Source organism: Serinus canaria, chromosome 20 (genome assembly GCF_022539315.1).
Source record: "Serinus canaria isolate serCan28SL12 chromosome 20, serCan2020, whole genome shotgun sequence".
Taxonomy (NCBI): Eukaryota; Metazoa; Chordata; class Aves; order Passeriformes; family Fringillidae; genus Serinus; species Serinus canaria.
This window is the reverse complement of record NC_066333.1, coordinates 1,278,371-1,305,297: the sequence shown is the minus strand read 5'-3', so window position 1 is coordinate 1,305,297 and position 26,927 is coordinate 1,278,371. Positions and strand designations below refer to the sequence as shown.

Genomic DNA, 26,927 nt, shown 5'->3' with positions numbered 1-26,927 from the left:
CTCCCTGCTTTGGAGCCTGGTTAGTCAGGAAAATGTTCCTCTCCCCTATTGTCTTCATGGCACAACTTTGTTATGTTTGAATTCATATTTCCATCTCAAAAAGAAGGTAGGGCATGTAGGCAGAAACTCACTGTTTCTTCAGGGACTAAAGGAGAGTAGGCACATGCTGGGCTGGGACTGCAGGGGGAACAAACAGCCGAGTTGTTCAAACCTCATCAGACAGAGACCTCATAAGACAGAGCAGTTTTTCCCTGAGCTGGTGCAAGTCCTAAGAGTTGATAAAATGTGATACTGTGTAACGATGAGTTTCATACTTTCTTTCTAGGCTGCTTCTGTCTCTGGAGGAGAAGAACCAGTGCCTCAGAACACTGGCAGAACAGAACCTGGCACTGAAAAATCGAGTGTCTCGGTTATTTTCTGCTCTTAAGCAGGCAGAGCAGCTCCGTTCTCAGCAGAGAAGAGAACTGCAGGAGCGCAACGACCAGGTAAGCTTTGCAGTGGCATCCTCTTCTCCAGGTACACACAACAGCACCTTTGGCTTGGAGGCTCCAACCTCTTTCCCCCCTCCCAGCAGCATCCACAGCTACCCTGTTCTGCTCGGGGCTGCTGCTGCATCCTGAGGCTGAGGCTGGATTTGGTGTCTGCTGCAGAAGTTTTCCCCCATCCTCTCCAGGGTCCCAGCAGGAAGTCTGGGAAGAGAAGCAGCAGCAGACTCCTCTGGGGCTTCTCTGTCCCTCTGTTAGCAGTGTTGTCCCAGACAGAGTGTGTGCCTGTGCCAGGCACTGAGCAATGTGGGGACACAGAGGTGGCTGTGGCAGGCTGGGCAGGGCACTTCCAGCGCAGCCAGTTGAGCCGCTGTTCAGAGCTGCAGCCCAAGGATGCCCATTGCCTCCCTTACTTGTTTTCCCTCCATTTGTCTCCATTGGAATCCTTGCTTCTGTGCCTTCTGGGTTTGGCGTGCTTTTTGCCTGAAATAATTTCTTCTTTGTTGCTCTCCCTGCGGCCCACTCTGCTGCCTCAGGAGCAGCCCTGTCCCTGAGGCTGTGTGCATCCATCTTCCAGGTGCAGGCCTCGCTGCTGGCCGAGATAGAGAAGAGAGATCACCAGGCAAGTCATGAGAAGCAGCTGCTGGAAACTGAGGTGTCTGAGCTGCGTAGGAGGCTCCAGTGCTCTGAGAAAAGAGCAGAGGCCATGGCCACACAGTGTAAGGCCGTGGTGCTGGAGCTGAGGAAGACACAGGCTCAGAGGGACAATCTCAGAGCCCACAATCAGGATCTGCAGAAACAGATGGAGGAAGATATGCAAGGTACAGCTTCTCCTCTCCCACCCACTGCCCCATCCTGTCTCACCAGCGGGAATATCCGATCCCATGCAGAGGAAAAGGGCACTGCCCTGAAATGGAAGAGAGGGAAAAAACGAGCAGCAGGAGATTTATCCTTCCGAGTGCCAGTGAAAGCTTTCTCCTGAGAAAGAGGATGTGGCTGGCAGTGCCATCTGGCCGAGCTAGGGCAGATCCCGTGCACAGCTGGTGCCTCTCAGGTGCTGTGTCTGTGCTAAGGAGCTGTAGCTGGATGCCTCAGCTCCATTGCCTCAAACTCCAGGCCCTGCTAGAGCCTGCAGGCTATTGGCCCCACTGGAGCAGGCCTGCACAGGCATCCCCTTCCCTTCATCTCTCTTGCCTTGCTCACTCTGCACAAGGCCAAGAGCAAACACACTTTCCTATCCCTCTGAACCTTGCCCCTTTCATTCCTGCCTTTTTCTGGGCTGAGAAGTTTCCTTCATTTCTGTCAGCTTTGGAACCTTTGTGGGCTTGGGGCCTGACAAACACAGGCAAGCAGAGAAGACAGTGCTGTTGTCTCTACAGGATGCACATCTGTTTGGCTTTGTTTTGCTTTTCCCCTTCCACTTTCCCCTCTCCTTTCCCCTTCTCTGCTGCAGAGTGGTTTAAAGCAGAAGCCAGGCACATCTCTCGCCAAATTGTCCTGGAGAAAGAGGCCACTGAAAGGCAGGAAGAGGCTGTGACTCTTCGTCAGGAGGTGGAATCTCTGAAGAGGAAATTGGAGGACCAGGAGAAGGAAAGGAAGGATGTGCTGGTGAGATTGGCAGATGCCACAAAGGGCCATTTCCTAGCTACATTTGGACCTTGTGTTCATAGTTCTAAGGGGCGCCTTTTTCCAGTTTAACTTTTGTCATTCCATTCTTCTGACTAAGGAGGAGAAGATGCTGTAGTCATGGCGAAGGTACTTAATGCTGAGGCTGCTGATTTTCCTCCATGTTGGGCTTCTGTGCCCTAGAACCTTTAGTTCTCAATGTCCTCACTGTCCCTATTGACATTGCGTGGTTTGGGGAATTCCTGGTGTCCAAACCCATGTTCAGATTTCTAGATATCTGGAAGGGCAGGGAAGAGTCCCAAGTTTGCTGTTAATAGAAAGGTGTTTGGCCTTGGCCATGTGAGAGCAGCCAGTGGGGAGAGAGGAGAGGAAAGCCAAGTGCTGGTCCCTCCATCAGGACGTGTGCCTGCAAGGGGAGAACTCGTCCTGAGTGGCAGCAGAGAATGACAGACTGACCTGGCCATTGCTGCTCCCAGAGAGGGCAGTGGGGCTCTGCGGGATGGAGCCATGGAAACTCTACACAGGAGAGAGTGGAAAAACACTCCTGTCAGCCCAGCCCCAGGGAGTGAAAGGCTGGGGGTGTTTGCTCTTCCCTTCCTTCCTGATGGAGAGCACATCCTCGTGGCACTGCCTGAATCCTGCTTAGCATGCACCTGAAATCCTGGCTGCATTTCTGGCAGCTCATCCCCAAAGGAGCACTGGAGTGGAGCTGCAGGAGGTTGGGGAAGGGCAGAAAGGAAGCTGGGATGGGCTGAGGGAGCTGGGAAAGATGTAGCATCAAGGGGGATCCCAGCTAAGGTCTGCAGCATCCCGAGGGGCAGAGAGAGAGGGACAGCCTGTGCCAGCCCCTGCTGCAGGAGTCCAGATCTGGTATGAGAAACAAACCAAGAGAGGGGATGAGTGACCCTTTTTCTCCCTGTTTTGGCAGCATGGACGGGCATTGTACCAGCAGCAGACGAGAGATCTGGAAAAGGAGAATGAAATGTGTGCATTTCTGATGAGAAATCATAGGCAAAATAATGAAGAATTGGAAGTGGAGAGGGAAGGCAGTCAGGAAGGTTTGGAGCATGGGGCTGCTGCATTGAAGAAATTGAGGAACAACAATCAAGTACTGAGTACTGCACTGAACAAGAGTGAGCTTGCCAAAGGGGTTCTGAGGAAACACTTGGACATCCTGAAGGGAAAGATCCAGGCAGACACTGGCATTGTCCTTCAGTCCACTCCAGCGTCCCTGAATTATTCCAGAGATGTTTCCCATGGAGAGGTGGGTCTCTATCCCTGTCACTGCAGGCCTGCTTGGGTAAAGCAGCCCTTGCTGCAGCAGGCAGCCTTGTCTGTCTGACTGCCAGATTGTTTCCTGGCACGCCTGGAACGACTGATCCAGCTCTGGAGCTTGCTGTTCAAATCAGCTCCAGGCCAAAAGCTGGGCATGGGGAGCTGCTCCTTCCGTGCCCTTGCAAGGGAAGGCAGCATAGGCTGGTCATGCTGTGGCATTCCAAGGGATGGAGCAGGTGAGTTGAGAAATGGTCTAAAGGGAGCAGAGTTTTGTTCCGAGGGCTGAACAGCATCTGCACTGCTGGTGTTTCGAGGATGCTTTCCAAGATGAAGATTTCTGCGGGACAGCTTCTGTGGTGTTTGAAATATGGGAGTCATCTCCTCTCTGCATACCCAGCAGGCTGTTGGAGCAGAAGGGAAGCCGGTGTCAGAGGACTCCAGGAAGGGCATGGAATGTGTGCGGGATCTGGTTGCAGCAGCAGCAGAAGACAAGACGGAGAAGCGTCAATCTACCCCTGAGGCCAGGAGAAGTGGTGAGCAGGTAAATTGGGCTTTCACTGCCTCTGCAGAGCCTCAGGCTCCTCTGGAACTTGGCACCTCAGCCCAGGCAGCGCTTTGGAGACCTCTGCTTGTTCCCTTGCCTCTCCCTGTCTCTGCTGTGAGCACACCCCTTTGTTTGTTCTCTCTCTTGTGGCAGCCCCTGGCTTTCACAAGGGCACCTTCACTCCACTGCCCCCTCCCTGCTGCCATGTCCCTGCACATACACACTGGCCTCTCTTGCACAGCCCCCCATGAGAGCTTTTTGCCCCCAGTGTTGTCTGGTGCAGTTCAAGGTCTCAGAGTAGGGATCTCCTTGCCTTGCTGTCTAGAGGTCCTTCTGCTCCATGTTTGCTGACAGCTGTCTGTGACCTTCTCTCCCATCCAATGTGCAGGTGGAACCTGAAAGGAGAAGAACGCGAACTTTTAGGAGAATGTTCCCCCCAGACTACTTTACCTTGCCTGTCCCCAAATCTGCCCATCAAAATTGGCCGACTATTGAAATAGAAGAGTCCTCCAGTAGCTCAGGGGAGTGGTAGCCCTCCTGCTGATGCACAGCCTGTGGAGAAAGGGGTGAGTGGTCCTAATGCGTGCTTTGAAAATCAGAGCTGGGTTTTCCAATGCTGTTGGAAGTCTCTCTAATAGACCTGTGGTGGCTGAGGGATGGACGTGGGAAGGATTTGCCAGCCTTAAGCTGGACTTGTTGATTATCTGAGCTCTTTTCTGTCTGGGAGCCTGTTCCTTTCCGCTTGCCCAAGGGCAGAGTGTTGATGAGGGCTGGAGTTGGAGGCTGTGTCTGCCCCGAGAGCCGGAACCGTGGGGCTGCAGGTGCTCCTGCCAGAGAGGGCTTGTCTGAGCCGGGCCTTGTGCCTCTTTCAGGTGTCCCCGCTGCAGGCACAGCTGGCCCAGGACCGACAGGACCACCTGGAGAGCTGTGCAGGGAGCAGGCAGGAGACACGAGGTGCAGAAGGGACCTCCTTGCTTCCTGATCATCTCAGAGAGGAGCCAGGCTGCAGCTGGATGCAGTTTTAGACCTAGTCAATAGTTTATGTTTAAAGGATAGTATAGGTGTAGATAGATAGTATAGAACCTTGATACAACTCTGTTCCATAGGATGAAAGATATATTTATAGAAAAATAAAGAGTTTCTTATGATCACCATTATATCAGGGTTATTTACTACCCAGTGCAGAGACCTATAACTTGCAGTACAGTGCATTATATCTGAAGCAACACTGAAGCAATTCTAGTCAAGGCAGAAAAAAACAATTCTTAAAGATTGATGCTACTCACCCAAACCAATGACCACAGGCAAACATTTCTCTCAGCCTCAAGGCATGACCTTGAGGAGCATCCTCACTCCAGGGAGGAATCTGCAGAAAGGAGACACGTGCCATGAACCACTTTGGTGAGGGCATGAGAAACCTGCCATGTGTGGAGTTTTTCATTTGTCCTTAGGAAACTGCTGGCTGTTTTTTCTCAGAGTCACAGGATCTCAGGCTGGGGGAGGCTGGAGGCACCTCTGGAGGTCACCTTGCCCAGCTCCTGCTCCATCAGAGCCACCCAGAGCCCGCTGCCCAGGATGTGTCCAGGTGGCTTTTGAGTCTCTCCAGGGATGGAGACACCCCCACCTCCCCGGGCACCTGCAGCAGTGCTCAGCCACCCTCCCAGTGCAGAAGTGTCTCCTGAGCTCAGAGGGGCCCTCCTGTGTGTCACTCTGTGCCCGAGGCCCCTTGGAGTGTCCCTGGCCCTGTCCCCTCTGCAGCCTCCCCTCCACGTTTTTTATCCCCATGGATGAGATGCCCTGAGCCTGCTCTGCTCCAGGCTGGGCAGTCCCAGCTCTCTCAGCCTCTCCTCATGGCAGAGACGCTGCAGTCCCTCCATCACCTTCGTGGCCCTGTGCTGGACTCTGTCCAGTCTGTGCCTGTGTCCCGTACTGGGCAGCCCAGCTCTGGGCCCAGGACCCCAGGGCTGGCCTCACTGGTGTGGAGCAGAGGGAAGGGATCCCCTCCCTCGGCCAGCTGTGACACAGCTCCCAGTGCAGCCCAGGACGCTGTTCTGCATTGCTGCAGGAGCACATTGCTGGCCCGTGGGCATCCTGGGGTCCAGCAGAACCCTGACAAATTCAGTTTTCCAACTGGGTGGCCCCCAGCAGATACCGGTGCCTGTGGTTGTTCCTTCTCAAGGACGGGACTCAGCTCTTGTCATTGAACTGTCACCCTTGTTGAACTGTCCCTCTGGATGGCAGCACTTCTCTCTGGCAGATCAGCCACTCCTCCTGGTTTGTGGGAGGGCACGCCCTGGCCCCATCACCCAGTTAATTAACAAAGGTGTCAGAAAGGACTGGAATCAGCATTGTTCTCTGGGGTCCACTGTGGGGACCCTGGGGGGCATCCCCTCGTTTTGGGAGACACAAGAAGCTTCCCTCAAAAAGCTGGTAAGACCCTTTTGGCTCCTTCCCCTGTGCCTATGTCTGTTCCAGTGTCCCTGAGCCACTCCCTCCCTATTCCCTGACTGACCCTCATTTTTGTACTGCCTGGAGACCACGTTCACCCCTAACCCCTCACAAGGGAGGAACCTTGGGTCTCCCCCGAGTGTGCCTGTGTACTGGGAACATCTCACCGCGCGGCTGAATTAAACATCTGTGGATACCATGCAAAGGCTCTTTTTGCTTCCTTACTCTGGACTTTTCTAGCAGCTATTCCAGCTGCAACAGTCCACCGCTAGACTTTTATCACTGATCACCAGGGTTCCAAGAAGGTAGAGTCTGTGCAAGGCGTCTTTGCTTGCATGTACTTATTCAGAAAGAATTGGCCGGATTTACAAGAAGGGTTTCTGCTCTGCCGTGCTGCTGCGTCGAGTGCACTTTACTCCCCTGAAAGCGGGGAGGAGGCGGCGCCGGCTAGCTGGGAGCACAGCAGCAGCTAGCAGCAGTGGGGCGCTGCCTTAATGCGCCGGGGCGTTAGGCAGCGCCTTCGACAGGGCAGCAATATCGAGAGGAGCGGCAAAAGCGGAGAAGCTTAAGAGAAAAGAGGACCTTAACTCGCGTGGTGCAGTCCAGAAGTTTATTGTCTCCAGGGGGTCCAGATGGGAAAAGGCAGAGAACAAAGACTAACAGCAGTATATAAAGGGGGTGGACCATAGGTACAAGAACAAATGGGGGAAACTGAGGAGGGGAATCGGACATAACTGACACGGGCGAGAACTAATGATATAAGAGCTAGAGAGGGGCTCAGAGCACCTGCCCAATCACCTTCTGAGGAAGGGAGAAGTTTCTGGAGAAATGGGCGGGGCCCCGGGAGATGGACAGGGCTCTGGAGGAGGGGAAAATGTAACAAGTGGGGTGGTTGCTAAGGGAACAGGGGTGGAGACAAGGGCTTGGCAGTATGCCCAGACTGGGAGGGAACCATTTCAGGGAGAGGGGGAAACCAGGGCTAAACCATCAACATAGGCTTAGGGATGCAAAATGGGGAAAACATTATAAGATGGGGAGAACAACACCAACGGGGCAAACATACAAATGGAAACTGAACTCACACCACAACACTGCTCCATATCCTTTGTGGGAAAAAATTGAATGATCCATGCTCCTTCTAACTTGTGGTAGGTAAAGTGGTCTTGTTGTTGGTGGCAGTGGACGTCACCTGCACAGGATCTGTGCCAGACTGGTGCGACATACTGTGGGAAGGAGCACTCTGAGGGAGGTTAGAGCTGGGCTGTAGAGATCATTCAAAGACTATTCTTCAAACTATAGAAGCCCCTGTTTTGTGAAGATCAGGAACAATTCCTAGGCAAGGCTTGAAAATGTACTTCTGTTAGTTCCTTTACCTCCCAGATCAATTTTTCCATTAATGATGACAGGGACACCTGCCACTAGACCCGGTTGCACCAAGCCCTCTCCAACCTGGCCTCAGACACTTGCAGGGATGGGGCAGCCACAGCTGCTCTGGACAACCTGTGCCAGGGTCTTACCACCCCCACAGGGAAGAGTTTCTTCTAACCCTGCCCTTTGCCAGTGGAAAGCCTTGTCCTAGCATTCCAGGCCCTTGTCCAAGGTCATCCCTCAGCTCTCTTAGAGCCCCTTTAGGCATTGGAGATGTCTCTAAGGTCTCCCTGGAGCCTTCTCTTCTCCAGGCTGAACACCCTCAGCTCTCCCAGCCCGGCTCAGAGCAGAGGGGCTCCAGCCCTTGGAGCATCTCTTTGGCCTCTCTGGACTCACTCCACATCCTTCTGATGCTGGACCCAAGGGCTGGAGGCAGCTCTGTAGGTGGGGTCTCACCTGAACAGGGCAGAGGTACAGAATCCCACTTGTCCCCTGCTGCCTGCGCTGTGGGGACAGCCCAGGACATGGGGTTTTCTGGGTGACAGTACAAGAGGCTGGGACACACTGAGATTTTGTCTACCAACATGCCCAAGTCCTTCTCCTCAGGGCTGCTCTCAACCCCTGCTCTGCCCAACCCAAGTCTGTGCTTGGGATTGCCCTGACCCAGGGGCAGGCTGTGTACTTGGCCTCATACCAGCAGAGTCACACTGGGACTTTGGTGATGGTCTCTGGGCCTATGACAATGACTCCAGCTCATTGAAATTTGAGCTCCTCTTGTTGCTTCCCCTACCTCATGCTTTTCTTGAGACCCCCATGCTCCCCTTGGTACTACCTCATCATCCTTGTCGCAGGTTTGCATGGCCAGGTCTGGGTTGCACAGGCCCGCAGGATGACCCTCTATGAGGAGACACCAGAAGCTGCCCATGTGTTGGGCAGAGCCAGCTCCAGAGGGCTCCAGGATGGACCTGCCACTGGCTAAGGCCAAGCCAACCAGTGATGCCGGGAGGGCCTCTGTGATTAGACACTAAAAAAGGGGTAAACCCTGCTGTGCAACAGCAGCTGGCAGGGAGGAAGGAGAGGTTGTGAGAGCAACAGCCCTGCAGGCACCAAGGCTGAGGAAGGAGGAGGTGCTGGAGCAGATTCCCCTGCAGGCTGTGGTGCAGCCCATAGGGAGGAGGATTTTGACCCACAGCCCATGTAGAGTAGAGAAAAGGAAGAGATCCCCACTGCATGCCATGTTAGGACCTCACAGCACAGCAAGTGGGGATGCCCTGAAGGGAGCTGCAGCGTGGGAGAAGCCCAGGCTCGAGCAGGCTCCTGGCAGGGGCTGTGCTCTGTGGAGAGGAGTCCATGCAGGAGCTGGCAGAACACCGGAGCAGTCTGTTCCTGAAGGACTGTACCCCATGGAAAGGGACCTTGCTGGAGCAGTTCTTAGAGAACTGCAGTCCGTGGGAAGGACCCACATTGCAAAAGTTGGTGCAGGACTGTCTCCAGTGGAGGGGAATCTGTGAGGAGAAAGGAGCAGCAGAGACAAGTGTTATGAGCTGACAGCAATCCACATTCCCCACCTTGCACTCTGCTCAAGGGGAGGAGGTAAAAGAGTTGGAAGTGAAGCTGAGTCTGGGAAGAAGGGAGGGTAGGGGGAGGTGTTTTAAGGTTTATTCTTATTTCTCATTTTCCTACTCTGTTTAATTGGTTATAAAATAAATTAATTTCCCCAAGGTGAGTCTGTTTTGACTGTGACAGTAATTGGTGAGTGATCTCTGTGACCCATGGGATTTTTATCACAGTTTCTTCTCCTTTTCAGTCAAAGAGAGGAAGTAATGGAGTGGCTCAGTGGGTATCTGGCTAGCCAAAATTGACCCACCACAGTTCTCCAAACTCCTTCATCACTATCTCCACCTTCAACACCCATTGCCCATGACATCTTCATGTCCCTGATTCCACTGTCAATGAAAGGGTCTACCAGCACCTCAGCATTTATTTTCCACTTTATTTACTGCACACTCAAGACATGCCAATAGCTCAGGCTACTCTGTGATGTCCAGTGGTCTAGGCCTTCATTGCCACCAAAGCTCTCCTACCAGGGCTGGATGAAAGTCTGTGGCAAGTCCATTGTGAGTCCACAACAGGTCCATGGTGGGTCTCTGATGGGGGCCTGGTGGTCCCTTGGGCCAGGTGCCGTGTCCCTTGGTAGGGACCTCTCACTTTCTGCCCACATGGTCCTTCAGTGTCACCAGCACTTTTTGTGCCCTCTTCAGGACCTCCTCCTCATCCACGCTGGGGAAGGCCTCACTCGGGGTCATGGGAAAGGGATGGTAACTCGGGTACTGCGTGGCCTTGCTGTCCACACCACAGTCACACAACCACTGCACATCCAGGACAAGGCCCCTCAGCTCTGGCTCCCCCGCCTCTAGCCTTTGGGCCATACCCATCAGCCCCCTATGGCCCGCAAAGGCTTCCCCGCAGCAAAGCAGGGCCGCCACCAGCGCCTTCTCCAGGGCCTGGTGCACTTTGAAGAGCACCCAGTTGGGGCAGCAGCGCCAGGTGTCATTGCTGGCTGCCTGCAGGTCACTTGTGGCCTGACACAGCCAACGCAGGGCCTCGGGGACAGATGGAGTCAGGACCATGAGCTCCTCACTGCTCAGCAAGGAGCCACCGCCTCCCTGTCCCTGGTGCCAGGCAGCGCTCACAGGTTTGTATTGGCTTCGCACCTTTGGCCCCCTGACACCATGCAGAGGCCTCAAGGTTGCCAGGCTGGGATCCTTCCATGGCCCCTCTTCTGCCACAGCTTCAGCCTCCTCCTGCAGCCTCTTCTCTGGCTCTGGTGCAGCCCCCGCCAGTGCCACGTTGTTCTCCTCCAGAACCAAGGCAATGTCCTGTGGCTCCTGGCAGACCAGCATTTCACGCAGCACGGACAAAGTGCGTGCCTCCAGCTGGCCACCCAGGATGTTATTGATCTCCTGCACCAACGTCTCCACCACCCTCAGCTGCTGCCGGTTCAGCACCATCTCTGCATGCTGGATGTAGAGGAGCCGCTGGGCACCACCAGACAGGCACACGTGGATAACCTGCGACTGGGAGCTGCCCTCCACCTTTGCCCCACTGTGCACCAGCACAGTGCAGATGTCCTTGCAGCACTGCACTTTCACCTGCTCCACTGCAAAGCCACCCTCCCCCTCCATTTCTATCATAGCCTTTTGGGTCTGCCACTGCAGCAGGGACTCCAGGCCCAGCCTAAACCATGGGGATACCAGCAGGGTCTGCAGACGCCTCTGCGCAGCGCACTGAGAGCCATACTGACACGGCTGTGGACTGCCCTCCTCCAGCTGCTTCTCTGTCACCTCTGAGAGCGCCCGTGGCCACAGGTGTGGTGGCAGCCTTTGCAGCCACCTGGCATTACACCCAGACACTGGCAGTGCAGCCATGAACACAAAGGTCTTCTCCAGGGCCCGAGCGATCTCTGAGGGCACACAGTCATTGAAGCAGAGTTTGTGGGACAGCTCCAGGCAGTCAGCAGTGCTCAGCAGGTACAGCTCAGCCACTGCAGAGCAATCGGGGGGCTCTGGTTCCCGCCACAGCAGCTGGAAGAAATGCCGTGTGGCCAGCAGGACTGTCTTCTTCTGGCTACTGGAAAGGGTCCCGCCATGGCTCTCCTGGTAGATTTGGGCCAAGACACGGCTGTAGTGAGTCAGTGTGGGGACCAGGACGACGCCAAGGTGTTTCAGGAGATCTCCAAAGACAGACACATGGGGGTGAGGTGTGAGGAGGTAGGGGTAAAAGTCAGCCTCGTCCGGGAGTGATGTCACCACCTGCCATGGCCTGGCCATGTCGCATGACTTGGCCAGCACCACGGGCAGCTCAGCGAGGTGCTCTGCATCCACCTCCTTCAGATGATTCTGCAGGAAGCTGTACATGCTATGGAGCACCTCGGCCCGTGTGCTTACCTGCAGGTGTGTTGAGCAATCTGCCCTGCACACATGCTCCAGGTTGGCCACCACCAGGGCAGTGGGTATCTCTACAAGGACTCCCATGGCCTTCAGGGATGTCTCCTCAAGTTCAAGGGATTCTGGCAGGATGGTGGCTGATGTCCACAGGAGCTCAGCCACATTTTTGCAGTAGGAAACACTGCCTTTCAGAGCCACGGCCTTAGTGCAGTCTCCAAAAGGAGGGTGAAGGTTCATAAAGTTTGGGGGGATATCCAGTGGAGGCAGGAATTGGATTGAGGCAATTTTCCTCAGGAAACCCTGTGACTCAGGATTTCTCAACAGGATTGCAAGTTGCTTGAGCATCTCCTGCTGTCGCTCCAGCAGTTCTCCAGCATGGCATGTAGCCTGAGTGGCTTCACGCTCAATCTCTTCAGCCAGTGCCACAAAATCCTCTATGGAGAGGCTGGTGCGGACACCTGCCTCGAGGAAGAAAGCCACAATTTCTTTCTGGTTCGAATGTAGCTCCTGAAAGAAAGATTTAGGCACAAAACGGTTTTGGAGCCGCAGGGTGTAGAAGGAGAGCATGTCATGGTAGAAGTAGGAGGCCAGGCGCAGTGTTCCATGGGCATCTGGTATAAATGCCACTTTCTGAAAAGCTGCCACAATGGCCTCCATGCTCTCAGTGTCACAGATGCGTTTCACAACAAAGAACAATCGTACAGCTTCCATGAGGTTTTGCCGTGTAAGTTGGGACAGCCGGGGAAGTACCACAGTCATGAAGAGCTTTTGGTCATCTGTGACCTCCCACTTCAAATGCTCGGCCAGCCATTTATGGACCGGGCTTGGTGTGAGAAGCAGCATGTCTTTTTCCAAGTCATACAGGGCTTGGGCACTCAAGGGCACTTGCAGGAACTGTCTGCAGAGTAACAGCACCTTGCGGTAGGGAGCCACAGCTACATAGTCCCCCCCAAACTTCTGGAAGAGAGGCAGGTGCTGGAGCTGCTCCAGTGCACGTGAATCCAGCTTTCCCTGCTGGACAAACCTTAGCAGGGCTGACACATCCTGCTCCCCTAGATCCCCCCAGCAAAGATCAGCTCTTCTGTCTGCCAGATGGGCCAGTACAGCCTTGGGATCTGTGACCTGCAGCACCCTTGGCTTCAGGCAACGGTGGGCAAAATTGCGGGGCAGCAGGGACTGCTGGAGCACAGGGATGCCCAGTTTGTGCAGCACCTCTTCCACTTCAGAGTAACACTGAAAAAGAACCCTGGAGAGGGAGGATAGTGGCAGTAGGTGCTTTGAGTCTGTCTTACTCCCCTGAATAGGCAGCACTGCCATATTCTGGAGATAATTCATGAAAGACTCCATGGCCTCTTCTGAGTTCCTGGAGGGGACCACACTCTCAAAGAAGGTCCACAGCCCCTTGAGCCACTCTTCCCCCTCTGTGGTCCACTCCCACTGACCCAATGCCTCCTGGATGAATGGTGTGGCCTGTGGGAGGTCAAGCTGCTTCACAAAGCAAGGTGGGATCCATGTAGGAACACACTTTTGGGCAAAACGGTGGCTGTGCTTGGGGAAGAGGTGGGCAAAGGAGTTCTTGAAGACAGGGTGGTGGATGCTGAAAGCATTCAGAAGACCATCTTCTGTGGCCAGCAAGGGCAGGCCTTCCAGGTCTGCCCTGACCCTATCATTGTGAGTACCTTGGGAGTGCCTGTTCCATCCTGTTAAGTATTGCAGCAGGTCAGAGCAGCTCTCTGGGGTCCTCAAGGGTGTCTCAGCCAGCCTGCAGGGCACAGGCAGAGCCAGAGCCTTGAGGAAGCACCGGAGAGAGGCTGGCCCTAATACAAGAGCATTCACCTGGGCTTCAATGAACTCCTCACGGATCTGCTGCAGGTGAGGGAATGGTGGAACCAGTTTCATGTTCAGTTGCTCCAGCACTTTCTGGACATCTGGCTGAGGCATCTCTTCAAGGAAGTATGGCTCTGTTAGCATGTCCCCTCCACCTGGAGATGCCCAGGTTATTGTCACCTTGAAAAGTGACCTCCTGGTCACTTTGTACACAGGCACAAGGGGCAGGCGTGCATGACTGAGGTGCTTGTAGATCTCCCTCACCATGTCCTGGAACATAGGTAATGACATCCTTTTCATAACAGGGAAAAACTGGAGTAAGTGGGAGTCCAGGTGCTGCTGGCAGAGATTCAGGGACCAACACTGGAGCTTTTCTGGCTCCAGGGCCTTCCACTGACTGGTGAGAAAGTAACAGTATAGTGGAACCACCAAGCGCCGGAGCAAGAAGCCATTCCAGGCTGCTTCTGTGCCGCCTTTGTCCCAGTGGACTCTGCACCTGGCTGCATCCACAGAGAAGTTGGCGTTGATGTGCACAGGCAGCCCAGTGAACAAGGGCAGTGGGAGGGTGCAGAAGGCTCTGCCCGTGACTTGGTTCAGAGGCTCCAGGCGGGCAGCCACAGCCCCATAGGGCAGCCATTTAAGCACTGGAGACTCCTCAGCCCCGCCCTGCACCCCAATCTGGGAGATCACCCTCCACAAACTTGTAGTCTTGGCCCTGCTATTTTTGACTTTCATGGTATAGGAGAGATGGGTGGGGCTGTTCCCATCCATGGCTTGGCTTAATCTTGCTTGAAAATCCCGTCTCAACTTTGCATCATCCTCTGTGAGCTCTGTGGTTATCCTCAGCTTCTCCACCAACTCTTTCCCATCTGGGGGGATCTCAGAGAAGATGATGGTGTGGACATGCCGGAGGAAGAGCACCAAGTCCTCACCTTCCTTAGCCAGTGTTTCTTCCATGTTCTTGAGGTCTTGGTCTCGCACAGCCATGTCAGACACCCTGGACTTGGCAGCCTCAGCTGCAGTGCGGAGCGGCAGCCGGAAAAGGACGCCCTGTTTCAGGTTGAAGAAGGATGGTAGGAAGGTGTCATAAATGTCTGGAAAATTCTGCTTGAAGTCAGTGTTGACAGCAAACATGCTACCAGGCTTCTCAGTTGTGGCTGTGGGCATGTAGTAGAGATGAGGATCAGAGACACACAGGGTATTGTCTCCGGTCAGGAAGGCTGGGCAGTCAGTAAAGTGGTAGACAGTGTTGAAGCCAAGGCCATATTTGCCTGTGACATCCTGCCGGTCTTGCTTGCCACCCACCCCCAGCTGCTGAATGCCTTCAATGTCCTGCTCCTGGAAGGGGCGGTCATTGTAGATGCAGAGGGCAGGGCCCTGCAGGATGTTCCATTTCTCACTAAAAGTGGCCTTCACTGGGTGCTGCCGGCGGTCCCACACAAAGTGCAGAAGCCCCGCACCAGCATCATCTGCATTCTGGAGCATCTCCTTCACCAGATCAGGTGTGGACTCAGAGTACTCCTTCAAGATGTTCTTCAGTCGCGTTGGCAAATCTTCATGGACACCAAATGGCTGCGCCCAGAGGCTCAGGTGATAAGTGCTGAGTTCACTCCTCTCCAGTGCTCGGTGGCGTGTGGTGACCACCCCACAGTGCAGGGCTGCCTCTCGGGACAGCTGTTTATGGCACAGCAGAACATCTCTGTCCAACGGCATCCATGGTGCATCATTGAAGTAGAGCTTGTCCCGTGGGTGCAAAATGCCCTCCTCATCAGGGAGAAAGAGTTGCTGGGTCTGGCAGGCATCTGGCTGGTTGCCATCTTCCATCAAACCACAAGACACCAGCCGCAAGGCCAGAGCCAGCTCCGCAGCAGGCAGCGGCTTTCCAGCATGTGTCTCTGCCAGGGTGCAGAGCACTTGGGCATAATCATCCCAGGCAAATGTGTGGCGCAGCCCCAGACACTCCCAGAGCACTCTGTAGGGCTTGTACTGCTCTTGGAGCTGATGAAGGTATGGGGCAGCCTCAAATGACAGTGTCTCGGCCACAGCTGTGACTGGCACAAAATGGGAGCCCACCAAGATGAAGGGCTCCCCTGGGGCCACTGCAGAAGCCACCTCATCCTGGCTGGAGGGATGTTCCCGGAGCAGCATGTCCAGGTGCTTGTAGCAGCAGTTGGTGCTGTACTGCAGGGTCTCCAAAGGGAGAGTGTTAGAGAAATGGCGGAGTGCTCGCAACTGCTCAAGGACCTGAGCTGATGGTATCTGCCGGTCCAGCCCCAAGAAGGATTCTACCTCCTCAGAGAGGCTGAAGTTTTTTCCCAGCATTTTAGGAGCCAAGATAGGCTGGATGAGTCCCACTAGTGGCTCATGGAGATGATGGTAGAGCTGGGCAGCTGGCAGAAGCACAGGGTCACCAGTGCGCTGTGCAGCAGGGAGGAAGGGCACAGTCTGGAAAGCAGCCTGCAGGGTGTTGTTTGTTCCCTTCTTCATTGCACCCTGAAGTAACTCAAGGATGCAGGCAGCCCTCTGGCAGCCCTGGGCATGATCCTTGGTCCAGGCAAGCTGCACAGTCTTTGCCCTCTCCAGCAGCTCTGGCAGAGCGACAGTGTTCTTCACCATGCCCAGCCTCTCCAGTTGGCTTAGTCTCTCCAGGGAAAGGAAGGCATTCCCAGTGGGGAAGCGCCCATCCTCAGGGTTGTACAAAGGGGCAGCGCGGCCTCTGGGATGCACCAGCTGATTGATGAGCTGCAGGTGGCCATGAGGGGTGACAGGGATGCAGGGCACGGTTCGTAGCACTTTGTCCACATCCTCATGAGACATATCCAGCGCATGGAGCAGCAGCAGGTTTCGGTCAACATCAGGAAGATTTTCCAAGTTAGGAAGCACAAGTTCACAGAGAAAGCGGCTCCAGTCATAGGTTCCAGCATCCAGTGCCTTCCCAAGGCCCTCCTGCACCTTCCCAGGCAAGGCCACAGCCAACAGGGGACGGGGCACAGTGATGGCAAAGACTCGCTGCGCCACAGCACCCAGCTTAGGGTGTTTCTTCACAGCCTGGTGCAGGAAGCAGGCGTCCTGCAGCGAGCACCAGGAGTGGCCATCAGAAAAGAGCCTTGGGCCACTCCTGGCTGCCACAGCCTGGTAGAAACCAGTCACAGCCTCTGTAAAGGGGTAACGGGCAGTGCTAATGTCTGGCCAGAAGAGATGATACTCATAGTTCTTTAACTCGCCTGCCTCGTGCATGGCACGGAGATGGTCCAGTGCTCGGAGCCAGGCCATTGGCACGGCATTGTGGAGCAGCACCCGGTTCCACTTGCCCTGCTCCGCCGTGTCCCACAGCCCCTTGCGATTTGAGAGGATGCTAAAGGCCCCATGCAGGTGGATTGGCAGCCCGGACATGACTGGCATGGGAAGGTGGCAGAAAACTTGCCCCTTCTCAGCGTCCAGACGTGGCACCCATTTGCCATCATCAGTTGGGGTAAGGGGAAGGGCCACACCAGCCATGGGAAGTGGAGGATGGAGTCCTGCCTGTGTGTTCTGGTGAAACAGTTCCAGCAACTCCCCATCACCCTGACACACCAAAACCAGGTAGTGCCACGTGGTCCTGGATTCCTTCTCACAGGCTGAGAGCTGCTCGATGGCTGCCCAGCTTGGGGGATCCCCAGGGGCACCCAAGTCTCGGATCTCCTTTCTCTGAAGTGTGGCCAGAGGCATGGTATCCTCTGCAGAAGTGGCTGTGTCTGGCAGCATCTCCAGGGACAGCTCCCTCACCTTCTTCAGGAAGAGCAGCAGGAGCCGGTTAGAGGTAAGGAAAGCAGTCCCAAGAGACTGGATGCGCTCTGTACCAAAGGCCTCAGAGCAAATTTGCGATGTTGCAGCTTCCTCTTCAGTGCGAAAAGGCAAGCGGAAAAGGCTCCCTGGAAAGGGTCCTGGCTCAGGCAGGCAGCACCCAAAGATACCATGGTAGGGCTGGAACTGCTCAGCAAAGACACGGAGAATGCGTGGTCGGCTGGAGAAGTCCAGGCGGATGCCAGGGGAGCCAGCCCTGGGGATGTGCTTGCCCAGATGGGTGCCATTGGGATCAAAGATGAGCAGCGTCTCCCCACTCAGCACTGCTGGCACATCCGTGACACGGTACACAGCGCTGAAGCCCAGCCCAAAGCGCCCGATCCGGCCTGCTTGGCCCTCCTTTGTGGCAGCCCCAATCCGGGTGATGTTCTGGAGGTCGTCCTCTGTGAACAGGGCATTGTTGTAGGCCCAGAGGGCTGGGCCATGGCAGGCAGCCATGCCTGGGTCTAGCAGCCCAGACGTGGCCTTTCTGCGGCACCGCAGGTCCAGGAGGAAGCGGCACACGGAAGCACTGGCATCCTCTGCATTCTGGACCATCTCTGTGAAGAGGTCGCCCTCCTCGCCGTACTCCTGGAGGATGTTGCGGAGGCGTCGGGTGATGGGCTCCGAGGGGCCACAGGCTGTGAATGGCTCCGGGCCCAGCACCCGTGTACTGAGACGCTCCGTGCCCAGGAACATGGCTGTGCTGGAAGACACTGCCTCGTGCACCACCTCTTGAACATCCTCCTCTTCCTCCAGCTCCATGTCCACGTACACGGCAGAGGCAGCTGGACGGAGGGCAAAGCCTGAGCCCTGTGGGATCCTCACAGGAACCGGCACAGTGCCCTCGCCCTGGTGGCCCTGCATCTTCAGCCACTCCAGGACAGCTACAACCACCTGCAACTCTGCATCAGTGCCTGCTCTGGAGCTGCGCCTGTCTATGTCCTGTCCCAGGGAGTGCAGCGCTGACACCGCCCGCTGCTCACTCACCCCATCTGCCACACCCCAGGCCCTGAAGAGGCAGCCGTAGGGCAGGAAGTCAGGGGGCACCCGGGGCACCAGCATCCCCAGCTCCAGCTTCTCAGGATAGCCCAGCACAGCATCACGTGGCAGGACAAGCTCAGACCCAGTCCACACAACAGCACCATCCGGGGCAGTCCCAAAGACCTTCAGGTTTTCCTGCATGTGCCAGTAGATGGGCTGGAGAGCAGGACCCACCTCATCCATGTTCCTGCACCCCGCCAGCTTTCTCAGCTGCTCCCACACTCTCTCTGGTGGTGGGGTCTGGTTCAGTCCCAGCTTCTTCTCTGCCTCTGGCACAAAGGCGTCAGTCAGGGGCATGGCAAGCCCCACCAGAGATTGGTACTGCATGGATCTCAGCTCCTTAGGGGGCAGGAAGGGCTGCCCAGGCTTTCCTGTGCACTTGGAGCGAGGCACCCACGGCAGGGCCTGAAGCTGCCTGAGCTCTGCAGTGCTGAAGCCGTCCAGTGCCTTGGGGTGGTTGCAGACCGTGATCAGCGCCTCAGCCCTGTCCAGAGCTGCTCTGCTGCCCTGACTGACTTTTGCTGCAGCTGCCAGGATGTCTGAGGGCAGCAGGCACCCCACACCGTGCCGCAAACCCACAGCCCTCAAGGCACGTAGGACAAACGGATTGTGGAACGCAGCAGGAGGAAAGCGCTCGGGTCCCAGCAGTGCCTGCAAGGTGCTGTCACAGGGGTCATAGAGGTCTTGCGGGCATGCAGGGCCATCAGGCGTCTCCAGGAAGGCCAGCGTGCTGCAGGCCTGCCGCAGCTGGGGGCTCTGTGCAAAGACAGTGTCTCCGTGCTGCAGCACCCAGAGCAGCAGAGCCTGTGTCTCAGCCGCTCGCCCCGCATACACGCCTTGGGCCACAGCTCTGACAGCCTTCAGCATCACACAGGCTGCACTGATGAGGGGCCTCTGGAGCCTCTCGAGTAGCTGACGGTCAACTTCATCCCGGCACCGCAACACGGCTTCCGGCAGCAGCACATCTTGGGGCAGCTCCAGCTCTGGCTCCAGCGCCGGGGTGGCAGCAGCTGGCACCAGCTCTGTGGGCTGTGGGGTGGCCAAGCAGGGCAGTGGCAGAAAGAGGGGCAGAGCAGCCAGAGTGGCCATGTCCTGCTTTGTCAGGGATGGGACATCTGCCAGGTAGCGCCGGAGGGTGACCACATCCGCATCAGTCAGCGAGGCCATGCGGGAGACCAGTGCTGCAACCCCCTGCCTGCCCAGGGCCCGCAGGGCATTAAGAGGGGATGGAGGCAGGACATAGCGGGACAGGGAGCGGTGCCACATGCCTGGTGGCACCACAGGGCAACCCAGGACCTCCAGCACAGAGGCCACATCAAGTGGAAGGAGCTGGTCCTCCCATGCCTGGAAGATAAGACTGGACTTGGGTATCAGTGGAGCCAGACGGACAGTGGGGGCATCCAGTGAGGACAGGGCTATGAGAGGAAGCCCCTCCAGAGGGCCCAGGTCTTCTGTGTGGTGGGCCAGGAATTGCCACAGGGCTATGAACCAGGAGGCTGGGGGCTGGGGGGAACCTTGGGCTGGATACCACATCACTGGGGTTGAAGCCTGGGATGTCCAGGTGGGGGGCAGAGCCAAGCGCAGGGTCTGTACAGTCATGGCTGGATCCAGCAGAACCAGGTTGGGGAAGAGACCTGTGTACAAGAGGCAGAGGCTGCACTAGAAACATGTGGGACCTGGGACCTGGCAGAGGGACACAGGATGGGGGAGAAAGAACCTGCAAGGGATGGGTGGCCCCCAAATGGGATATGGTAGGACCTGGGCTCTGGAGGGATGGTGGATATCCTTAATAGGAGCACGGAGAACCCAGAAACCCCAGGGTGGGTGGGGATATAAGAAAGAGATATGGGAGGTGTTAGGGGGACCAGAGGTGTTAGAGGGACCAGTATTGGGGAGCACAGAGGTCTTCAGAGGAGGAACACAGTGAGACCCAGGACCTGAGGGAGCACAGAAGGGACAGAAGAATGTGGGAAGAACAGCAAGGACACGGATCCCCAGAGAGACAGGGACTTACAGGGAGATGGGGGGCTGCAGAGGAACCCAAGGTATACAAGGCTGCCGGGGCATGTTGGGGTTTAGGGGGGCAACCAGGGGACCTAAAGGTGGTCCAGGGACCCCCATCTCTTACCCTTCTTGGCAATGCCTCGCAGGAGGCTGTCCAAGCCTGGCTCCAAGTCTGAGGGCAGGAAGGATCCGGCCAAGCCAGGTAGGAGCTCCCTGTGGGGACAAACACGTGTGCAGGGGGACCAGAAGGGTAATGGGGAGCAGCTTTCTGGGCACCTGCCTCAGCTCCCACTTGGTGACACTAAGAGAAGGAGGGCAGTAAGGAGCCCAAATATCCAGGGCCAAAAAAACAGGTTTGGCCATGCCTCCGCTTCCCAATTCAAGAGAGCTGTGACTGTGGGCAGCTGGCTGTCCTGCCCACTCTGCAAGGAACGGAGCTGCCGGGGGCCGCGGGCTCACCTGGGGCAGTCGGATGTGTCCACATAGACAACGGCTGACGCAGTTCCGAAGGCCACGAAGGTTCCGTCGGCACGGGGCAGGAGGGGGAGGCCGCGGAGCTCCGCCTGGCACCCATCCCCGGCCACGTAGCGCAGCAGGGAGAGGCGGCTGGCAGCCGGGAGCTCTGCAGCCCCGTGGTGCCGCAGCACCTCTCGCACGTGTCCCGCCGTGGCCTCCCGCAGACCCTTTGGCATCCCCAAAGTCAGCGCCCTCCAGACGTGGGGTGGGACCTCGGCCACTGGCTCCCCCGCTGCTACCAGCAAGGCCTGGACCGCCCGCCGTGTGGCTGCATCGCCCGCGGCCGCTGGCAGCAGCACAGCCTCCAGGGCCCGCAGCCGCCCCGCCGCCCTGTCTGCGGCTGGCAGCAGGATGGGGGCGGCCGCCAGCTCCTGGCACACGCGGCTCACCAGGCTGTGGATCCGGCCGGAGCTCGGCGTGCGCTCGGGGTCCGGCCACAGGCTGTAGGCATCTGCACCGGGCAGAGCCACGGCCACAGCGGCCAAGTGGCTGTAGACCAGGGGTAGGAGGTCGAGCAGCAGAAGAGCATTCCAGCGGGCATCTTCCTCACCCTCCTCGCCCTCCTGGGGCCAGCGCAGGTGGCGTCGATCATCGGAGAGGGCAAAGGGAGCGCTGGCATGGACGGGCAGCCCTGTGGCTGTCTCGTCAGTGGCTGGCAGCGGCAGGAAGCAGCAGAGCCGCCCTTGGCAGGCCCCGTGGAGGGGGTGTGCCAGGCTCAGCTCAGGGCAGCACCCGAGCCGTGTGCCCAGAGCCACGGTTGGCCCCTCAGTGGCCCTGCCTGTGGCCACCAGCCACTTGCTCTCAGCACCTGCCCCATCCCCGTGCAGGGCCATCAGGCACCACGCCAGACTCAGCCCCTCATCTTGTAATGGCACCGGAACAGGGAGAGGCTGAGGGGATGCCACAAGTGTTCCCATGAGCGTCTGGGCCCCGTCAGGGGCCACACGATGCAGGGCCATGCGGCGGACATGGCGGAGGAAGAGGAGGGCAAGAGGGGCCTCTGTGAGGAAGGTCTGGATGAGGTTGCAGATGCGCTCAGGATCAGAGACCCCTGCAGCGATTTCTGAGGGTTGCCGGCGAAGGGGGAAGCGGAAGAGGGTGCCCTGGGCTGAGGCACGGTGTTGTCCCACAGCTTCCAGCCCAGCCCAGAAGGGCTCGAAAAGGCCAGGAAGGTCCTGAGCTTCAGAGATGTCCCAGCGCTTGCCACCACCAGGCAGCACCTGGCATTCGGGGTCCAGCACCCCCAAGTATGGGGGGCTCAGCACACCTGGTAGGTCTGGAGACATGGGAACCATGAGGCCACAGAGATGACATGGACATCACTGCCTTCTCAGATCATCCCAACCCATCAATGCCCACCCAATGGCCTCAAGTTTATCCCCATGGTGCCTCCCATGATCCAAAGCCTAATCCCAATTCACCAGTTCTCCCTCAGTTGGTCCCCTTAGCCCTGCTCTCCATTGCCAGACAGCCTCCCTCCAGCCTCCCAATGCTTCACGTTTCCTCACTTTGGACACAGCCCTCCATTTTGCACACCCCCAGTGCCCCCAGCTCTCCCCAGCACCTGTATTTCAGTGCCTCCAGTAAAACCCACATGCCCAGTTCAGTCCCAGCAGAGGCTCCCAGTGCCACTCACCGGTGAGGTGGTAGACAGAGGTGAAGCCCAAGCCGAAGCGCCCCACGCTGCGGGGATCCTCCCGCTTGTGTGACACCCCTGGGCGCTGAATCCCTGTCCAGTCCTGGGGTGACATCACAGCATCGTTGTAGGCCAAGAGAGCTGGGCCTGGCAGTAAGAACCATCCATGGGTTAGGGAGAATTGGGACATGGAGTGGGAATTTTCATTCACTCTCAGCATCCCCACAAGCTCCAGTCCCACAAAGCCCCCCTCAGTAGCACTGAATCCTCCCAGTATCCTCAGTGCCCCCAGCACATCCCAGAACCCCTCACCAGTTCCAGTTTCCCCAGTCCCTCCCAGCACCAGCCAGTGCCACCCCAGGGCTCCATCTGGTTTCTCCCAGTGTCCACAGTGCCTCTCACCCTGGGTGCCCTCCAGTCCCCCTCCGGTGATGTCGAATTCCCGCTCGTCAGACACAAACACGACCTCGTTAGCGCCGGCATCGTCCGCGTTCTGCACCAGCTCCTGGAATTACAGATCAGTGCCTGGTCACCTGGGCCCTCCAGGGTCCTGGGGCTGGTGCTGGACAAGGACCAGCCCCACTGCCTGCAGTGACTCTGCCCTGCTGGGCAGGAGATCCCGGATGGGTGGGTTCCCTGGGGGTCTGACCTTGAGGATCTGCCCTCCATCCGGGTACTTCTGCAGGATGCTGTGCAGGTAGTCAAGGAAGGTGGGTGCCCGCTGGCAGAAGGTCTCCCTGTAAAGCAGAGAGAGGGAGAGAAGGTGTGGGGGAGGCTCTGTAACCAGGACACCCACATCCGCCTTGGATCCTTGGACAGGATGTGCCTCTGCTTGGAAAGGGTCAGGGACCTCATCTCCTTCCAGGACCCACTGAAACAACCACCTCCAAGGACAGCAACTACACTTCCCCAAATCCCTATCTCTTCCTGGGATGCTCCAGAGCACTGGTTTTGGCTGGGATAGAGTTTATTTTCTTCCCAAAAGTGTGTCCAAGGTTACATTCAGGATTTAGCATGAGAACAGTGTCAGCTGCACACTGATGTTTGAGTTGGAGCCCAGTCAAGGACTTTTCAATGTCCCATGCTCTGCCAGCAAGGGGAGGGCACAGCCAGGAGACCTGACCCCAGCTGGCCAGAGGGATATTCCGGACCATAGAACCTCCTGCCCACTACAGAAACTAGGAGGGGGCTGGCCAGGAGCCGCCAATCACTGCTGTGGGGTGTGTGGGGCATTGGTCAGTGGGGCTGAGCAACTATTGGTCATTGCTTGTTTCTCTTGGGTTTTATTCCATTCTCTCTCCTTTTCATTACTATTAGTAGCAGCAGTAACATCAATATATTTAGTTTTGTTTTTTTTTTTCAATCATTGAACTGCTCTTGTGTCAGTTCAGAGGTTTTACCTTTTCTTTTTGATTCTCCCCCACTGGGAACAGTGAATGCCTTTATGGGATGAGCTGCAGCCAGGGGTTAAACTGTCCTGAGGGTTTGGGTAACCACAGAGGAAGGTTTGGGAAGGGAAGGTTTGGGAAGGTTTGAGAAGGGAAGGGAAGGGAAGGGAAGGGAAGGGAAGGGGGAAGGGGGAAGGGGAAGGGGGAAGGGGGAAGGGGGAAGGGGGAAGGGGGAAGGGGGAAGGGGGAAGGGGGAAGGGGGAAGGGGGAAGGGGAAAGGGGGAAGGGGGAAGGGGGAAGGGGGAAGGGGGAAGGCTGAACTGGAAGATTTGTCTCATGGTTTGGTTCTCGCAGGAGAAAAGCCCAAAGGTGTAATTATTGACAGTTCCCACTGGATGGCTCCCGAAGCCCAGCGGGCACGGCGATGCTGAGCACAGTCGGCAGCTTCCATTCAGCTCCAGCCGTCCTCTCGTACTACAGCCCCGTGTTACCAACCACAACAGAATGATACCCTTAGCCCAGGGCCAGGGAGGATGAACATTCCCACGGGACCACACACAGGGTTTTATAAAATGCACCTGTGAGCACACGGGCAGGAACTCCGAGAGCAAACTGAGACCCACAGCTATTAAATAAATACGAGAGATGCTTACAATTGTGTTTTAACACACTCTCCTCAGATCTGTTGTTATCTCAACTCTTTGTGCCCCAGCTGAGCACCAAGAAGGACTGTCGTGGTTTAACCCCAGCCAGGAACTCAGTCCCATGCAGCTGCTCGCTGCTCTGGTGAGATGGGGGAGAGAATCCAGAAAAGGAAAACCCATGACTGGAGATAATAGTTAAATAACTGAAACAAGACTAAATGTATTGACATTACTGCTGCTACTACTATTAAGAATAGTAATGGGAAGGAGAGAGAACGAAATAAAACGCAATAGAAAGCAGCATTGCCCAGTAGTCGCTCATCACCCACTGACCAATGCCCAGCCTCTTCCCCAGTAGCAATCGGTGGCTCCCACCCCCCTCCCAGTTTCTGTAGTGGGCAGGAGGTTCTGTGGTCCAGAATATCCCTCTGGCCAGTTGGGGTCAGGTCTCCTGGCCATGCTCCCTCTTGCTGGCAGAGCATGGGACACTGAAAAGTCCTTGACTTGGAGTGAGCTCGACGGGGCTCCAACTCAGCGTGTTACCAACGTTGTTCTCACTTTGAGTACCAAAAACAGCGCTGGAGCAGCTTCTGGGGAGAAAATTCTCTCTCTCCCAGTCAAAACCAAGACATCCAGCAGCCCTGAAAACCCTCCGTGTGAGCCCTGACCGCTGCAGTCCCCACCTCTCTCACTCACCCTTCAGTTCTCCCCAGCCCCCCTTGAGCCCCCTGCCCCACCAACAGCTCCCCGTGACCCCAGAACGCTCCAGCCCTGCCCTGTGTCCCCCCACAAACTCCCAGTGATGCCCCCAGACCCACTCACGCCTTTGGCTGCTTGAGGGCCATGGTGGGCACTGCGGGGGTCCCCTGCCTTCTCCTGGAGCCGCTGGTGCCGCTGCCCGGTGCCGCTGCCCGGTGCCGCTGCCCGGTGCCGGCGCTCGGAGCTCCGGTCCGCCCCCTGCTCCGCCTCCCTGGTCCCGCCTCCTGGACCAAGAGTTTCGTTTCCCCGTTGCAGACGCACAGTCGAGGAAATGTGCTTTACCCAAGATTTTTCAAAAACAGCGGCGCGGAGCAAAGAGACATGAAAAACGGTGGTTGGGACCGGGGCAGGGATATGGGAATGTGGATACCTGGATGGGCTATGGGAATACGTGGGTGTTGGATAATGTTTTTTCTGATTTAGAGATGGGGTAACTGAGAGGTGTTTTAAAAACTTTTATTCTATTTTCAGTCTGATGAGAAGGGTGATAATACAGATGTTATAATTCACACCATCACAATCAGAAGCCAACTATTTCCTAACTACAGTACACTATTAAGGGTTTCTTGGCCTATCAGCTTTTTGCCACACCATGTTGCAGATGTTTTAAAGCCAATCATCTAAAAGGACCCCTCGTGGGTCCCACTACAATGCATCTTTCATAGTTCTATTTCTCTAAAGTATTTAGTCTTATTTGCAAGGCCATCTTTAGAAACTTGTTTCTAGCTCCATTTGTCTCTCAACAATATCTGTCCTATTCCATGGCCTTTCCAAGTCAGCATTTTTATCTCAAAGTTTGCATGTGGATGTGTGGGCCTTCTGTCAGGCCCTGAGAACTCTCTCCAAATCCATTTCCTACACATGGGGATGTGGCTACAGGGATATGGAAATATGTAGGGATACACCGACAGGGATGTGGGATGGGCATCCGTGGGGATGTGGCTACAGGGATGTGGTCTGTGACTATGTAGGGACACTGCTGTGGGCCCAGGGCCATCAGAGCCTGGTCTCCTGCCTCACACTGGCCTGCAGAAACACCCAAACTGTCCTGGGTGAAGGGGCTGTATCTAACGGATCATGGGACCATATGGAGATCACTTGCACTGCAGAGATCACTTCAGACAAATTTCAGCCCTATGGACTGTTACAGACCATGTGGGGACCACACAACATCACAAGGACACCACATTGAGGCTACCTGGACTGCAGAGTGTGGGCAAAAAGACCACAGAGACATGAGACCACTTGGGATGTGTGAAGAAAGAACCTGCAGGACATGGTGACTTGGGGCACATGTAGGACAAATTTCAGGGGATGCAGTGAGGCACCTCTGCAGGGAAGCCTCCTTGCCTCTTCCTTCTTTCACCTTGCTGCTGGGTGTGATGGTGTGCAGCACTCCACGGCTTTGGCCCCTCTCCAGGCAGATTCCCATTCCTCCAGACCCTCATCCCTGTGACCTCAGAGCTGTGGTGGGACTGCAGATAGCCACGGGCCTGTGCTCTGTGTTCCCCCTCTGCAGGGGTGGGGATGGGTCCTGCAGTGCTGCCAGGAGCTCTGGCCAACCGGGGACAGAGGGACACAGCTGCTGCTGCGC

At 56.3% G+C, this 26,927-nt stretch overlaps 2 protein-coding genes across 3 annotated transcripts in view; one reads left to right on the top strand and one right to left on the bottom strand.

Annotated features, from left to right (window-relative positions):
* Positions 1-2,062, top strand: part of LOC108963851 (trichohyalin-like) — a 50,625-nt gene extending 48,563 nt beyond the window's left edge. For both annotated transcript variants that reach the window (XM_050982053.1, XM_050982054.1), the window contains one exon: positions 326-2,062. In XM_050982053.1, coding sequence (XP_050838010.1) covers positions 326-620 — 295 coding nt within the window. In that variant the 3' untranslated portion in view covers positions 621-2,062. The remainder of the gene's footprint in view (positions 1-325) is intronic.
* Positions 2,063-9,719: 7,657 nt separating this feature from the next.
* Positions 9,720-25,503, bottom strand: LOC103823678 (sacsin-like). Its single transcript, XM_050982052.1, has 7 exons — positions 25,397-25,503; positions 23,192-23,279; positions 22,945-23,047; positions 22,543-22,689; positions 20,850-22,182; positions 20,515-20,603; positions 9,720-20,020 (listed from the first exon to the last, which is right to left on the bottom strand). Exons 1-7 carry the CDS (start codon positions 25,417-25,419, stop codon positions 9,951-9,953), a joined length of 11,853 nt encoding a protein of 3,950 aa, XP_050838009.1. The 5' UTR covers positions 25,420-25,503; the 3' UTR covers positions 9,720-9,950.
* Positions 25,504-26,927: the final 1,424 nt, after the last annotated feature.